Source organism: Ovis canadensis, chromosome 11, assembly GCF_042477335.2.
Source record: "Ovis canadensis isolate MfBH-ARS-UI-01 breed Bighorn chromosome 11, ARS-UI_OviCan_v2, whole genome shotgun sequence".
In the NCBI taxonomy this organism is placed as follows: domain Eukaryota; kingdom Metazoa; phylum Chordata; class Mammalia; order Artiodactyla; family Bovidae; genus Ovis; species Ovis canadensis.
In genome coordinates this window covers 22,127,764-22,145,481 of record NC_091255.1, presented here as the reverse complement: position 1 = coordinate 22,145,481, position 17,718 = coordinate 22,127,764, and the positions used below count along the sequence as shown (strand labels likewise).

Below are 17,718 nucleotides of genomic sequence, written 5' to 3'. Positions count from 1 at the left end.
GTCAAGGTCTACTACATACAGGTTAAAATCCAAAAGCCCAGCAATTTCAGACATAGGAACTCACTACCAGAACATGACCAATTATTGTCGACAGAAAGGGCAAGGCAGAGCTGACCTGGAGTCATTTATGCAAACCCACAGCTCTCGCTTAGGAGGAGGTTAAACAAGCAATAATGTATACTGGCAGAAGGAATATAAATTGATATCCTATCTTTCAGGAAACAATCTAGCAGCATGTGTTAAGCATTTTTAATAATCATGTTCTTTGACCTAGTAATTCCACTTCTCAGAATCTATCTTAAAAAAATTCTAAAGGCAGACAAAGCTTTATTCACAAACAATTTTACCTTTGTGCTATTTCTAGTGATTTTTAAAAAACTGAAAATAAGCTAAATATCCAATAATAAAGACAGGTTAAGCACATTGTATATTATATGTAAAGTTATTGGTATAACATATTATGTAACTATTAGAAGGGATAGCATCAAACACTACAGTTGCTTAAAAAATGTATAGTGGAAAATGAAAAACTAAAGGACATAAAATGTAACCTACTTATGATCATGACTCTGTTAAAAGATACTCAACCCAAGACTGGCTGACCTGGACCCCACAGTGGGATAGTGGCATAGTGTGTCAAACCCTGTAAGATCCTATCAACTAGCATATGAAGCACAATCTCATTAGGTTACTTTTACAAAACAGAATCTTGTGGCATACACCTATTATAAACATATATAAATAATGCAATTATTATGATATGATTCTTATGTGCTGAACAAACTTTACAGTATAAAAGAAAAAGCAGAGAAACTCTTTCTGCCCAGCCTAGATATCACCAATATTTAAGAGTAAGGTAAAAGTTAGCAATTACTCAAAAATCATTATAGGTTTATTTTCATCATGTAATATTAATGTCTTGTTAGTGCCCCCACGATGCAAAATAAAGGTGTCACTTTCCGTTAATTCTTACTGTAAAAATATTTTCACAACCTGATGATACAGTTATATTATGTTTAACATATAATTCTGAAACACAATCCTATCCAGTTTTGGAAAATGATCAATTAATATTCAGGTTTTAATTAATACACTAATTTAAAAAACATTTCTCATTCTAGTGTTATTGACTATATATTACTGGTTTGAAACTCTTAGTATACAACAGAATTGCCTTGAAGACTTTAAAAAAAATAGATGCTGGAGCTCTACCTCCAGAGATTCTGACTTAATTGGAGGTGACTGTTGGGCGTCATAAATTTTTAAAGCTTCCTCAGTTCAGTTCACTCAGTCGTGTCCGACTCTTCGAGACCCCATGAATCGCAGCATGCCGGGCCTCCCTGTCCATCACCAAATCCTGAAGTTCACCCAAACTCATGTTCATTGAGTTGGTGATGCCATCCAGCCATCTCATCCTGTCGTCCCCTTTTCCTCCTGCCCCCAATCCCTCCCAGTATCAGAGTCTTTTCCAATGAGTCAACTCTTCATATGAGGTGGCCAAAGTATTTCAAGCTTTAGCATCAGTCCTTCCAAAGAACACCCAGGACTGATCTCCTTTAGAATGGACTGGCTGGATCTCCTTGCAGTCCAAGGGACTCTCAAGAGTCTTCTGCAACACCACAGTTCAAAAGCATCAATTCTTCAGCACTCAGCTTTCTTCACAGTCCAACTCTCACATCCATACATGACCACTGGAAAAACCACAGCCTTGACTAGACGGACCTTTGTTGGCAAAGTAATGTCTCTGCTTTTAAATATGCTGTCTAGGTTGGTCATAACTTTCCTTCCAAGGAGTAAGCGTCTTTTAATTTCATGGCTGCAGTCACCATCTGCAGTGATTTTGGAGCCTGAAAAACTAAAGTCTGACACTGTTTCCACTGTTTCCCCATCTATTCCCCATGAAGTGATGGGACCAGATCCATGATATTAGTTTCCTGAATGTTGAGCTTCAAGCCAACTTTTTCACTCTCCTCTTTCACTTTCATCAAGAGGCTTTTCACTTTCTGCCATAAGGGTGGTGTCATCTGCATATCTATGAGATTATTGATATTTCTCCCGGCAATCTTGATTTCAGCTTGTGCTTCTTCCAGCCCAGCGTTTCTCATGATGTACTCTGCATATAAATTAAATAAGCAGGGTGACAATATACAGCCTTGACGTACTCCTTTTCCTATTTAGAACCAGTCTGTTGTTCCATGTCCAGTTATAACTGTTGCTTCCTGACCTGCATATAGGTTTCTCAAGAGGCAGGTCAGGTGGTCTGGTATTCCCATCTCTTTCAGAATTTTCCACAGTTTACTGTGATCCACACAAAGGCTTTGGCATAGTCAATAAAGCAGAAATAGATGTTTTTTTGGAACTCTCTTGCTTTTTCCATGATCCAATGGATGTTGGCCATTTGATCTCTGGTTCCTCTGCCTTTTCTAAAACCAGCTTGAACATCTGGAAGTTCATGGTTCATGTGTTGCTGAAGCCTGTCTTGGAGAATTTTGAGCATTACTTTACTAGCGTGTGAGATGAGTGCAACTGTTTGGTAGTTTGAGCATTCTTTGGCATTGCCTTTCTTTGGGATTGGAATGAAAACACCTTTTCCAGTCGTGTGGCCACTGCTGAGTTTTCCAAATTTGCTGGCATATTGAGCGCAGCACTTTCACAGCATCATATTCCAGGATTTGATATAGCTCAACTGGAATTCCATCACCTCCACTAGCTTTGTTCGTAGTGATGTTTTCTAAGGCCCACTTGATTTCACATTCCAGGATGTCTGGGTCTAGGTGAGTGATCACACCATTGTGATTATCTTGGTCCTGAAGATCTTTTTTGTACAATTCTGTGTATTCTTGCCACCTCTTCTTAATATCTTCTGCTTCTGTTAGGTCCACATCATTTCTGTCTTTTATCGAGCCCTAGTGATGCTAATATGCAACTTGGATTAAGAACTACTGCCATAAATGATTTAAAACTATTCAATAATTATGGGAAAAATTTTAAATTAAAGAAAAATGCTGATACTTACATTGAAACTTCCTAAGGTTGATTAATCCATGGTCTCTTATAATTCTAGAATGAAAAACATAATTACCTATGATAATTAATTTCACATTTAACAATGTCTTCCACAAGCAGCTTTCATTAGACACCGTAAACACTACGGGGGGAATACTGAGGTCCAAAGAAGCCACTCCCCTCAAAGTTCTGCAGCTCAGTGAGTCACTAATTTTAGGCTCTCAAGTATCATGTATTTTTCCTCCCCTTGGGCAATGAAGAATCTCAGTAACTATTTGCTGGATGAATCAATGAGCACCCACAAATATAACTTAGATGAAACAGAAGGGAATCTGTGTCCATGGCATAAAAACTATCTATTCAGCTTTAGGGAAATGATAAGTGAGAATAACCATTTAAGGGCAATCTGCTAACCATGAAGGGTGCCATGATCACACATTCCATGTTTACAACTGTACATTCACAGAATGCCTTGAAGCTGTTTGAAATAAATCTTTTGCAAGTTTAATGGAAGGGCATCATAAAACACAAGATCTAATAGAGATCTCAACAACTGAGTTCTACAATACTGTCTAGTTCTAACTGCATTAAGAAGAACAGAATTTAGGTAAACCATGCAGAGTTCCATGTCTGGAACCTTTGATTTCTATTGCCTAGCAATGAAGCGTCTCTCAAGAATAGCTGAATAATCTTCAGCGCTCACTGGAAGCTAACTCCAGATATGCAGAGAGTAAGTTTTAGTTCAGATCATGTCTCTGTCTCTCCAGAGCATCTCCTAAGTCCTATTTCTTTTTCTCATTGTGATGCCACCATGTCTCTAGTTAGTAACATGCCTACGCATATATACACACACACCTGTGAGTACCCATCCCTGAACTGTTATAAGTCTCTGTAATCCAGCAGAGATCTGGGATCCATAATTTCTCAGTCTGAATGTATGGTTTTTGTTCTGTTGCAAAGAGAAGGAAAAATCAAGAGTGCCTAAAACTTGCTCATGATTCCTTTGAAATCCTTTTAGATAAGATTTCTCATAAAAACTCAGCAGTCAGAATGGAGCATTAGAAAAAGCATAACAACTTAATAATATCTTGAATTTTTCTTGTTGCTTTTTACCTTAAAAGAACATACCCTTATTATTCATTGGTCATAACAATAAGGAAGGCGTAAGGAAGGAGGAGGTAAAAAAAAGCAAAAAAAAGGAGAATTAATATTAACTTTTAACAGTTGGGAAAACTGAGAGTCAAGGAAGTTAAGGGTATTCCTCAAGGTCATAAGATAAGCCACAAGTGGAACTTGTTCTTATGGGCTATGTGTGGTCAAAAATCCAAAGCCAAAAGAAGGCAGGATGGTTTCCCAGACTTACTTTTTTCGTCTTTGTCGCTCCTTTAACCTGGAATGATAGATATCCACTACAGCCATCTTCAAAGCTATAAACAAACACACACTTACATATAAATATAGCCAAGGCAAGAAGAAGTCTTTTGCCCAAGCTGTTCTAAACTTTTAACCTCGTACTGCTAACTACTCCACATTCACTGGTCTAAGAAATCTGTCTCTTGGAAACAAAAAAATATCCTAGGATACTGAATTTCTGAATCAGTAAGTTACAATGAAATTCTTTTTCCTAAGTATATGTTTACAAAGGATTACCCTATGGATAACAAATTCTGCTTTCTACTAAACATCTACTTTGACCATGCCCTGCTATGTATATTAAATTTCAGATAACAGTTCAATAAGGAGTCTGAACTTCAGTAAAACATGGGCTAGAAATTACACATATCAGAATTTCAGATTAGGAGAGAGAAATACTGAAATCTAACATCCTGGGCTATAAGCAGATGCATTATAGCTGTATACAACTTCAGTCGCTGGGAAATGACCAGGAATACTTTATCCAGGCCATCCTCCCTTGGGTCTGAGATAAAAATAACAAATTCTAGCTGGATGATCTCAAGAGATAACTGAATGCAGTATTTTTTAAACTTCAGTTATTTTTTTAAAAAAGTATTAGGTATCAGATTTGTTGTCATTCGTTTCTAACAAGTTCAAAAATTTAAACAACGTTGCTTCATTTTTCCTCATCACAACCCACAAACTAAAAATAATTCAATAATATCAGGTCCAAGATTTAAGGCAATGGATTTCAAACCTTTTTTTCAGGTTGCAGAACTCTTTCTCTGCATGAACTCCTTCTCGATTTATACATGTTCCTTATAGAAGCAAAGGTATCACAGGATGCCCAGGCCCTGCCAGTGCTCCCTAATACACCTGCTGTGGAAGGACAGGTCCTAGAACACTTCTGGGGGGGACAGGCCTCATGTAAGTCTATGGTGGAAGTGGCAGGAGGAATGGGAAGGAGACGACCTGTTTTGACATGCACTACGTGTACAAGAGATGGGAACCGTCTGCCCGCATGGTCCTGCTGAAGGGCTCTGACAAGGATGGCTTCCACTTCTTCACTAACTTCGAGAGTCGAAAGGGAAAAGAGCTGGTGAGGGTTCACGATAAATCCTTCCTGGGCCTGCAGGGTCCAGCCCTGGCTTCTTGGTTGCCTACTCATGCCACCCCTGCCCCCGTCCACTTGCCAGCCGTGCTCAGGCACTGTCCTGACTAGAGGCCTTTGCACGTGCCTTCTCTCTGCCGTGAATGAGGACAAGCTTTAACTCTCAGGTTAAAGCATCTGCCTGTAATGCAGGAGACCTGGGTTCGATCCCTGAGTTGGGAAGATCCCCTGGAGAAGGAAATGGCAACCCACTCCAGTACTCTTGCCTGGAGAATCCCATGGACGCAGGAGCCTGGTGGGCTACAGTCCACGGGGTCGTAAAGAGTTGGACACGACTGAGAGACTTCACATCACAACCAAATAAAAGTTTTAGCATGGACTCTACCTTCCTTCTTAGGAGAAAGAGAATTAGGAAGTCAACAGTTCAAGGCAGAAAGAGAAGCAAATAGAACAAATAAGAAGCAAATAGGTAAAGAGCTAACATACACTGAGTATTTATCACGATCCAGTCTCTTTAGGTGCCTTATCTCATTTATCCACTGAAAAACAAGATGAGTTCAATAGGAAAGAAACTACCCGAAAATCCAGTGGGGAGGTTAGTGCTAATTTTGACAAAACAGTTCTGTAACTTTTCTAATATATTAACATATCATGTTGTTTCCTAAGATTTGTGTGGGAAAGAATTAAAACAGAGAAAAAAAACTGAAGAGACTGTGTTACAAAAACCTCTATAAATAAATCCTGCTGATAAACGGTTCTGGTGCTTGATCAATTCAGTAGTGGAAGCTTGTACAACCAGCTCTGAAGAACAGAGGGGAGAAAGGGAACACAGAGCAACAAATGCAAGGAGAACTGGAATTCTCCCAGGGAAAAAATTTCACAGTTGAAGCTCTCTCTTGTCTTGATGAAGCAACAGATCGCAACAACTGATTATAAGGTCTTAACGGCATGAAAAACCCAGGGAGGACACAGCACAGCAGGCAGAACAGAAATGAGAAGGAGACACTCAATGAAGGACAATCACACGCTCACACTCTTCTTAAAGGGGCTGGAGAGTTGAGTAGAGCAGGCACACAAAGACCCAGAGCTCCTTAAAAACCAACCAACCCAAACCACCCATAACCTCTCCACTACTGCCAGGCCTCTGAAATCCCAGTCTGGGGGGATGACTAGTCTCCCTGTGATTACACTGGGGACTGATAACAAAGTCTCCAAATGGCTGCCTTAAAATACTGCAAGAAGTGGGCAGCAGTCAGAGGCAGCTCCTTCCCACTGCAGTGTATTTCTAACATTGTTCAAAATAGCTGGCAACATGTTTCTGTTTTCCTGACAGAAGGCACTTACTGCTTTCTTGGCAGGAAAAGCAACGCAGAGGCCTTAACTGTGGGGAAACCAATCAAAACCCCTACTTGCAAGCACACGAGCACAAACCTGTGAATCAGGTATTCCCCAGAATGAAGCTTCTTAAAAGTCATTCCCCTGCCCCTGAAGCTTTTGGCCGAGATGGACACAATCAGGGCTATGAAAAAAGGATGACTATGTGACCTCACGGTCAAAGTCAGCAACCAGGAAGCCTTAGGCAAGTCGTTTCACTCCTTAGTACACTTCCCTGAAGGCAGAATGGGAAAATGACTATTTCCACTTCTCAGGAATGTGATTAAGTCATAGATTATAAAAAATGTGAAATCTAAAAAGAAAAAAAAGGTTCAAGATGGTAGATACAGTAAGTCTAGTAGTATTAAGAGCACAGATATATTAAGCACAGTAGTATTAAAAGCTTGAGATGGCGCTGCCACTTGCAGGTTATAACTTGACCTTGATATTTCCATTCCTCAATTTCCCCATTTATAAAATGGGCATAGTAACGCCCAACTCAAAGAGTTTTGTGAGGATTAAGTGAGTTCACACGTATCAAAAACTTAAATGGTACCTGGCAAACAGTGAGTCCTGTATGTATTAATTATTATTATTTAGAGCCTTTAACAGTTAGAAGATCAGAGGTCCAGCCTGGTCACTGTGCCTACTCACTTACCTACTGGCAGTTTCTTTCCCTTGATGGTGATTTGGCTGCTATGTGCTTAAGACTGTTTAGACATAAATACCATTAAGACTGAAAATTGCTGTTTAGTTGCTCTGTCGTGTCCAACTCTTGTGCAACCCCATGGACAGAGAGCCCACCAAGGATTTCCCAGGCAAGAATACTGTAGTAGGATGCCATTTACTGCTCCAGGGGATCTTCCCGACCCAAGGACTGAACCCGCATCTCCTGCACTGGCAGGTGGATTCTTTCCCACTGAGCCACCTGGGAGGACCAAAGGCTGACAATATGGACCAAAGAAAGAAAATCGGGGGCATGAAGGGGAACATACCCATATCTGATCAAGAAAGTTGGCTGAAATTAGCTTTCCAAATGCAAAGTAAATTTCTCTGGTGTGCAACCCTGAGAAGTGCTGAGAACACAGACCCAACACAGAGAAAGGAGCTCATGACAACTCCTGCTTGCCCAGGTTACTGGCTGGCAATGATTAGAAGATGCTGTGCTAAGGCTTACCCCCTGGAAAACTCAGTCCACAAAAAGAAAGACCAGTCCACAAATTTAGGAGAGATTTTCCCAATAAAAGCAGATGGGGAGCAACGTTCCCTGAGGAAAAGGGAAACGCACTGTATGTCAGCACTGGCGTCTCACAACATACTGCGACAGAGGGGGCACTGAGTTTCGGGTCTTCTGCATCTCCCTCTCCAGACCAGTAATTTCAATAAAGTATAAAGAGGTTTCATTTAGCGATCCCAGAACTTCCTTACTGTCTTCCTCAGACATTACTTCACGTGCAGTATCTTTTGGGGGCCCATTCTGAAAGATGTTTGGTATGGCTGGAATGTAATCATCTATTCCTCCACTGTGTCCTAGGCCTCTATAATGGACCATTTAAACCTCCTTCATTAGACAAATTCCATGAATCATAGCAAAAGTCTTGGGAAAGAAAAAGACCTTGGTGGCATCACCCCATCTTCTAGATGCCTGGGAACAGGATACAAAACCCAGCCAAACAATTTACTTCCTTCTAGTAGTTGTGAGTGAGGAAACATAAAAGGAATGTTATAAATGCTCAGTAATAATAAGAGTGTGTAATAGTATAATGGAATGGTAATAACATCAATCTGAATTATGAACCCTCTTCCATTGGAGACATTCACCCTGACTAGTCAGTGTCATCCTTCTTTGTTGGCCAGGGACACAAAGAAATTGCAAGCAGGATTCCAAGTGACTCAGAAGCAAGCCCGAGATTGAATCACTGTCCTGATCTACAGAAAACAGGTGCCCCCCCCCTCTGCTCTGAGTGTGCATAAAAAGCTCCTTCTCATTTCTCCCTACCTCCTTAGGCTTCTAGTCCCCTTCACTTGAGTGTTCTGGGAGAAACTGCTCAGCTCAAGGGCAATATGCCCCACTGGACAGTGGGGTCATGCTGCCAGAGGAGGCATATGAGAACCTAGAGCCATCGACAAAGCATCCCTTTGATCTCCAGTCCTGCCAACCCTCTCAATGATGTCATCACCTTTCAAAAAGCACCTATCTAAACATCTTATAGTTCACTACTAGACATGGTGGGAAAGCGGAGGCAGAGATTATTAGTTTTAATTAAAACTACTTATGTATAACAATAACTGAAGCTTCAGTTGTAGTTTGAATGAATTAGAATCAAGTAACTTAAAAGGTTGCAGAATCTGTAGAAAGAACACAAATAACTAAAGTATGCTATAGGTTTGAAATGCTAACTAAAATAAAACTTGCTAATCAATTGCTTCTTTTTGATTTTTTTTTTCCTTTTGCCCCACTTAATTATAGGAAGGACCATGAATGCACCAGAAGAAACTACAAATCCTGCTTTCACAAAGAATGCAGAGTAAAATAAAATACCAACCATCACTATAGTTTTCTTAATAATGTTGAGGCTTACGAATGAAGACCTTGGACTAAGGCCTAGACATGTGATTCAACAAGTCCTTTACATAGTTGAGACATTACTGACATTAGAGATTTCGACTTTCAGAAGTTCAGTACTTCTGAATAGCATCTAAAAAAATGATACTTATAAAACTGCTTTTTTGCATTCTGGATAAGAATGATACAAGCCAGGAAATAATACCATTTTAATTAAAGCTGGCATGTATGAGGAGAAATACTGAATGGCAATCTGCACACTACCTTCAAGGGGACACCACCATGAGGTGAGAACAGACAATAACACAAGTTACCAGGGCTGAAAAGCAGAGATCGACATGGAAGACTGAACAAGTACAACGGCTCTAGTGAACACTAAAGTAGTTTGCCTGCAAGCTTTCCTCTTTTAGTTCAATCTGCGTCACTTTGACTTTTCCTTAAAGTTGTGTGGGAGAAAAGGAGAGAAATGAAATTTTGCAAAGAAAACTGTTCAAGAAGTATGTAGAGAAAAAAATTCTAAAGGTAAAATTTTTATGAGGACTCTTTCTTGGTCCCAGATCTGGTGTAACAAATACCTCAACAGCTCTTCTATGAAGGGAAGAGTAAAATTTCCCCTTCAAGGGACAGAGGACCAGTTAATGCAACCTGAAGGGTCGATTTATAAATCAACAAGGAGTCTAACTTGCCCTTCCTACCTGGCATATACAGTTAAGAGAAATAACAAAGATGTTGTTTAGGAAATATAGAATCGAAGGGATTCACCTACTACATATATCACCCTTAATTCTGGACTGAAATGAAACAGAAGATTTAGGATTATTTTAAATACATAGTTCATTGAAAATAGAAAGAAAAGGAAAAAAAGATATTCCAGTAAAAGTCTAACCATCCACTTTTAAGAGCCTTATTGACATTAACCATTTACTTATAACAAAAGACCAACAGCAGGCTAATCTTAAGAATTCAGAAGTGCTAAAAATCCAACAGTTCTGAGAAAGAAGAAATTTTCAGTCTTGGTCTAAAAACTCTTGAACTTCCATTCTTTTCCCCTGCTATGAGAAATCTGGGGTAACAAATTACAATGAACATTTAGTATCAGTAGTTGCTGTTGAAGTCCCAGGTTTTCACTCTGATTCCTTTTCTTTTAAGGAGGCAGTGAGGACCATTTAACCAATTACCTCAGCATAGGCTTGTCTCAAAAGAAAGCTCACATAGTCCAAGAGATGGGATATTCCCAACTACCATTATATGATCAACATTCTCACCATCATCACAAATGATCTTCTCATTATGGTCAAATCCCGGCAACAGGATATGTTCAGCATCTTAACCACTATACTTTCAGTCCCATAAGGGGCAGGAGACTATCTTATTCATTCTTACATTCCTAGCAGCCAGCACTGTCTCATTACAGGTTGCAATCAATAGAAACACTTATTGAAATAAAATGTTACCGTGTAAAATGTCCGAGTCATCTTCGACAAAATCAATATCTCTCAAGTCCCACTCCGCATAATTGTCAAACTCCTGTTTGGGGAAAAAAATTCCCACCTCAGATCCATCAGCTTTGAGTAATGCCTTTATAGGAGTCATGCATTAAAAGCAAACAGCAAATATACAAACACTTGTTAAAAAGTACTGAATGGGGTACAAGGCCAGGATAACTGCCATAAGTAATAAATCACGGGAAAAATCTGAGAGGCTTTCAGGCAATACTGACAGCAAAAAAATGAGAACGCTATGAGTCCAGGAATAAATATTTGGTTCTAAAAGTAGTCTGTTCATAAAATGTAAATCAAGAAAATCTCACTCTGACTAGTCCTTCAAGTATTTAGGTAAGAAAATTGTGTGCATTAATTCATCTACCTTTCTACCACCACCTGAGGGCTCTATTTATTCCAGAATATTGGTTATACAGCTCAGTGGGTAGATTTGTTCATATTCTGTTCAGTGAGGACAATACGCAGGGGTAGTGTCTACGAGGGAGCTCTACAACAGCAGCTGCCAAGAACAAAATGCTGACCTGGGTGTGGCCAGCAAAACTGTTTGTAGTTTGCTAAACTTTAATTACCTCCAGGAGTGCTGTAATTGTGGATGAGGTGGTAAATCAAGAGACATGTGACTGCATTCACATGGCTTTATGGCTGCAAGAACAGGTAGCTTTTCCACCCATTCATCATTCTTCATACACTTGTGAATATAATACAGAAGACAGCAAACTACAGCCTACAGACCAAATTCAGCCCACTGCCTATTTTTGTAAATAAAGTTTTACTGGTGCACCAGCATGCTCATTTGTTTACTATTATCTATGCTGCTTTCTGCACAATTATGGCAAAGTTTAGTTCCAACAGAGACTTTATGGTCTATAAAATCTAAAATATTTACTATCAGGACCTTAATAGAAAAAGTTTCCCACCCCCCTGACATAATACAACCTTGGAACCCTCTAGGTATGGAATGCGAATCAGACTACAGAAACCCTATACTTACTAAGGAAATGGGACTTAAGAAATAAGTTCTTAAGGGGCCTTCCCAGGTAGCACTAGTGGTAAAGAAATAAGTTCTTGGTCTGAAGAACTTCTACCTTTCCAAAAAAAAAAAAGTTTACAAATGAGAAAAGGCACTCAGAGAAAATGAGACTGCCTAAGGCCCTACAAATTACAGTGTTTTGAAAAGCTTTTTAGTGGTATGGAACCTACAGGTGAGAGATACGGCCTCATCCGAAACAAAAACAAGTTTCTCCTACCTCAATGAAATCTGCTCGAGCTGGCATGTATCCTGCCATGTCCCGAGAAAGCAAGGAGTCAAAGGTAGGTCGGGGAGGGTCATCTGCAGCTGAAAGAATTTCGAGTTTTTCTTAATACCTTAATAAAATATTGGCATAAAAAAAGTAACACAAAAAAAGTTCTCATTTAGATTCTGAAATATTTTTATTTGGAGAAAGATAGTGTCTGAGAGAATAAATAAAATTCAAAAGATTTTTATAAAGGAAAGTAAAAAAGTAAAGTATTATGGAAACAAACTGACTTCTTAAAAAAGAAATTAAGGGGACTTCCCTGGTGGTCTAGTGGTTAAGACTGCACTTCCTCTGCAAGGGACATGGGTTCGATTCCTGGTTGGGGAACTAAGACCCCACATGCTACAAGGGGCAGGGAAAAGAAAAAAAAAAAAAGAAAGAAAGAAACTAAGATTTAGGGAACCCTCTAAGTAAATATGGAAAATTCCCTCTGCTTTTTACTTCCCTAATAGAAAATCAAAGATCTTTTCTGTAGCATTATAGAACTTCAAGTATTTACTCTGTCTGCTTCAGCTCCCTTCTCAGTTATCAATTTACAAATCCCATCCAACTGACAGGCAAAAACACCACTGGATTTGGAGTGAGCTGGAATTGAGTCACTAGTCCTGTGATCTTGCACAAATTATTTAACCTTTCTGAATTTCAGGTTCCTTGTGTGCAAAACCAAAGCACTTGCTCTTTCTGTCTCACTGCATTGCCATGAGGAAGAAATGGTCTAAACCATTTGAGAACAAAGCGCTAACATCCGAAGGGCTATCCAAACAGGAGATAGCCCCAGGTTTTGAGTTAGTCAGCTATGAAACTGTCTCCAGAAAGTATGAGGAAATAGGCAGGGGAAAGAAAAATAATCATATCTCATTATTTGTGCCCTGGGAGTCATTCAGAAAGGATGCCCACTTATAATTCATCATGGGTTTGGTTATGTTTTGTTAGACCCATGAGTCCCTAAGTCACATGAGATTGAAAAAAAAAATAAAAGTTGGCTATAATTGCCACAACCAAGTGAATGAAAATAACAAACTGCTTCTTGGGCTTAATACTGGGATGGTTAATTATAATGATTTCTACACTAGACTGTCTTACTGATACAGGGAGGTACTTACAGTGAAATGGAATGGCTGTATCAGCAGTTTTTGCCTCCTCTGCTTGCTTCAGATTCAGCAGGGTAGATGCAAACAGAGGGTTATTGATGAAATGCTTCATATAGTGCTTCTCACATTCCTCCTTGGTCTTGGTGCACATCTGATTGGCTACATCCTGCCTAGAGTGTGGAAAGTGAGAAAAGGAAGCAGAGTTTTCATTATACATAATGGTCAAAGTATGGTTTGTTTTTTCCATATTTTAAGCCCCAATGATACAATGTGTGGAATTTGATACCCCCAAACTGATATCATGCAGCTATTGGCAGAACAGTGAGACAAATATAAACATAGCATTGGTATAATCCGATGTTTCAAATCCTGCTATTCCATGATAGAGGTGCCAATATCTAAAAAGGTCCTTTTCTTTTCAACAAAATAAGGAAGATTATTAGAAAATCTGTGAATTTCCCTGTGAGCTAGGCTCTATCAAAAGAATTGCTATAATTAATAATAAGCCAGAACATTTATATTTGCATATTTTATAGTTTAAAAAACACTTCATATGAACAAACATTTCTTTACTAGAGCTCTCATGACAGACCAAGCTCTAAGCTGGAAATATGTACAGTCAATCAATGCTAGTATTAACTGTGTAGTGTATTTACTATCTCAGTTTCACAGATGAAAAAAATGAGGCCCAAAGAAGTTAACAAACTTGCTTAAGAACACAAAACACGGAAGTGTCAAAGCCACTTAATTTGTACTGAAGAACCCTGACTCCTGGCCCAGATGATGCAGAAGTCGAGGTGAAATCTCTCAAAGTCCCCTCTCAACCTCTCTCTTCCACGACACTTCACTTGTATTGTGCCTCCTAAAGCACGTGCCTCCACTTCACTTGCCTCCTGAGGCATCACTATGCTCTGATTTATGTACTTCAACCAACTGTACATTTATGCTGATTCCCCTACTAGACTACAAGCTTCCTGGAGACAGGATACATGTCATAATTCTTGGCTCCAGCATCCTCACCACCAAGCTTAGTGCCTTACCCACAGCGGAGAGACAAACGATGGTCTTTGCTAAGGAAGGGGTACAAAGAGGAATAGCCCCTTTTAGACAAAAAATGAAAAACTAGGCCAAAGAAGCCTAGCAAGAAAATGATCACTTTTTTCTATCTTCGGTATTCCTATAGTAAACAAAATTTTATGATGCTTGATAAATATAAGCAAAATATGAATAGAACTCAAATCTGTTTCTTCAAGGCCCTGGATATAAGGGAGGCAGCATAGTATATTTTATCAACATCTGACAGAGGATATACTCTAGGAAGTCAGGATAAGGAAGAGCTATTTCAGGGTCCTCTGGTAACATTAATAAACTATGTGGTCATAAGAAGTCATTTTTTAACTTCCTAAGCTTCAGATTCTTCATGAACAAAATATACTCAATAATGCCTCTGCTATCTAGTTCATAAAAAGAAACCATCAGTTTGAAATAAGAACGAAAGTAGCAGTATCATTATTAAGCAGTGTTACCTCATAAGGCAACTGAACGCTGTTCAATTCTGCCATGCTAGGACTAAGCAAGTATATACAAGCTAAAACCAGAAAACGTGAATAGGTAATCTATCAAATTTGAATCTCAGGCAAGCTATGGCCATTTATCTAAAGTCTGACTCACTTAAATGACAAGGCCATCTACAGCCAAGAAAAGTTTACAAAATCAGAAAGGAAGAATAACTAATAGTGTCTACGCTTCCCCACTATTCAGAGAGGAATAATCAACCGTCCGTGGTGTTGATATGTCCAAAGTGGTCTTTTAGAGCTGGTGAGTCACAGACCACTAAACATCCCGTAGCCCTGTGAGGCATTTCAGCCTTGGAAAAACACGTGTAGAAGGGAAAAGGACTTGTCTCTAAGTCATGGGTCAAGAGAAAAGCAACATATGGCCCCTAACTCCTTTTTCTGAGGTTCCTCCTCTTAATTCAACAGCACTGTCTCTTTGGAGACTGCCAGGGCAGCACAACCCCTCCTCCCAAGCTCTTACCAATTTCCAAAGCCACAGTCCATCACAGCTTCTAAAAGAGCCATTTCTTCTTGAGCAGTCCAGCTGGGATCAAGAACAGGAAAATCTGAGGTCTGAGGAAGAAAAAGTTCTGCCTAAGAACAGATAGAGAAATAGAACCCAGCAACCCCAAATGTAATTCTAATTAAGTCCAATGGCTATCATTCTCATGGTGTTGAGAGACGCCTGAAGAACGTCCTCATTAGTTGTTCGCACTCCCCACCTCTAGTTCTACCGTTAGGATCTCCAGTAAACATTATCAACCACAAATGCCATTTAGATCATGTAGAAATACGTTTCTTAAACTTAGCACAGAGGTAGAGGTAAGTATAATAGTGTGTTCCCACTTCGCTAAGAGAGGAATACAAATGTGTCTATTTCTATCTATTAAAATGCAAGATTAAACCATATATTAGGACCAAAGTTATCTACTGGGGAGTGAGGGAGAAGACAGGATGGAAAGGACAAGGATAAAAGCTGGTCCTTCTGAATATTCCTTTTTTGTAGACCTGACTTTGAAAACATAAATACTGTACACTAAGTATTAAATTTTAAAATCACAAGAAGCAAAAGTAGAATGTAACAAATTAACCTATGGATTAATTTTAAGGCATAATCACACAGAAAGAAGCAATCCCAGGTGACTTTAAAACACAATAATTTGACTACATATTTATCGTAGAATATACTTTAAAAAGTAAAACGAACTGCCAAAAAAATCAAGTAGTGATTGACAACTATTATTTTCAAATAGTGTTGGTAGAGTTATTCTGAGATTATTATATGTTGATGTAGTGTGGGATAAAGCTGTTAAGCAACTGTACTGGTGTCACTGGACAGTGGGATTTGGGGCTTGGGGGAAAAAAAAGGTGATCCATGAGGTTATGTAAAACCATGTGGTCTTGTATTTGATTTAGTATGAACTCTGTATTTTGTCTTAAAAGAAAAATTTCCAATACAGAGCACAAACTAGTAATTACCAGTATATATGTAGGGGGTAAAATATAGGAGTGAAGGAGTGGGAGGTACAAACTATTGGGTGTAAGATAGGCTACAAAGATGTATTGTACAACACAAGGAACACAGCCAATATTTTGTAATAACTGTAAATGAAGTGTAACCTTTAAAAACTGTATAAGAAATTTCAAAAAAAAAAACACAAGAAAAGTGTCCTAACACTGTTCAGTGAAAAGATCTAGAAAAAATGACTAATCCAACAACAATGAATACTTCTAGTGCCCTGTGTGTGGTCTTTAAGTACAATTTTCCACTAAAGGAACCAGGGCTCTTTCAAGAAAACACTCATTTTAGTTTTGGGGAGGAAACGTACAAGATGAGACTGGAACATTTTGTTATACTGGAAAGCAAAGAAACTCTCAAAGAATATAAGCGTTATGTCAAAAGGATTCAGAGGTCAACTTGTAGAGGTTCCCACTAACTAAAAATGAAACATTTTGAACATTAAAAAGAATAACAATTGCAAAGCTTTAAAACATGGCAAACATCCTCAATGTCTAGAGGATGCCAGAGAAGGAACTCATACATTCAAAACTGGTAAACAAAGGGAAATAATTTATCCTGCCTTTCGGTACAAACTTTACCTCAGTGGGATGTTTCTTTTTATAGAAATTTTTTAACCCCTAAATTAAAAGAAGTGATAGAATTAGAAGAGAACTATGTATTTTGCAATCCTAGATGAACAAATCTAGACAATGATCGTGAATGAATCTGATATAGCCAATATATGTTCCTACTAATTTGTAGGAAGCACAGAACTCAGATGAACATGTTAATCAGCAAAATCTAGACTGTGCTAACATCTATAAGACAAACAACGCAGGTTTTTAAACAATCAAACTATATGAAACAAGAGAAATAGTGAGGGAGGGAGGGGTAGGAAGGAGAGGAAGAACCCACAGAATAAATATATGAGGTAACCAACCTAGAATAGTTTAAAAAAAAAACAACAAATGTCACACAAGAGCCTGGGCTTCCCTGGTGGCTCAGCAGGTGAAGAATCTGTCTACAATGCAGGAGACACACAGGACATGGGTTCAATACCTGGGTGGGGAACACCCTCTGGAGAAGAAAATGGCAGCCCACTCCAGTATTCTTGTCTGGGAATCCCATGGACAGAGGAGCCTGGCAGGCTATAGTCCATGGGTTGCAAAGAGTTGGACACTTCCTGAGTACTTCCTAGCACATACGCACACGCACACACACGAGATCTTTAGGAATTCTCCTAGTGGTCCAGTGGCTAGGACTCTGCTCTCAACATAGGGGGTGCAATTTCAAACTCTGGTCAAGAAGCTGGCATGCT

The 17,718-nt window shown here is 39.1% G+C and overlaps 1 protein-coding gene across 11 annotated transcripts in view; it reads right to left on the bottom strand.

Moving 5' to 3' along the window:
* TADA2A (transcriptional adaptor 2A) overlaps window positions 1-17,718 on the bottom strand; it is a 45,879-nt gene that overhangs the window by 10,775 nt on the left and 17,386 nt on the right. For all 11 annotated transcript variants that reach the window (XM_069602792.1, XM_069602791.1, XM_069602799.1 and 8 more), the window contains 6 exons: window positions 15,381-15,472; window positions 13,356-13,513; window positions 12,202-12,290; window positions 10,907-10,979; window positions 4,370-4,433; window positions 3,017-3,060 (listed from right to left, as the gene is read on the bottom strand). In XM_069602792.1, the coding sequence (XP_069458893.1) occupies window positions 3,017-3,060; window positions 4,370-4,433; window positions 10,907-10,979; window positions 12,202-12,290; window positions 13,356-13,513; window positions 15,381-15,472 (520 nt within the window). The remainder of the gene's footprint in view (window positions 1-3,016; window positions 3,061-4,369; window positions 4,434-10,906; window positions 10,980-12,201; window positions 12,291-13,355; window positions 13,514-15,380; window positions 15,473-17,718) is intronic.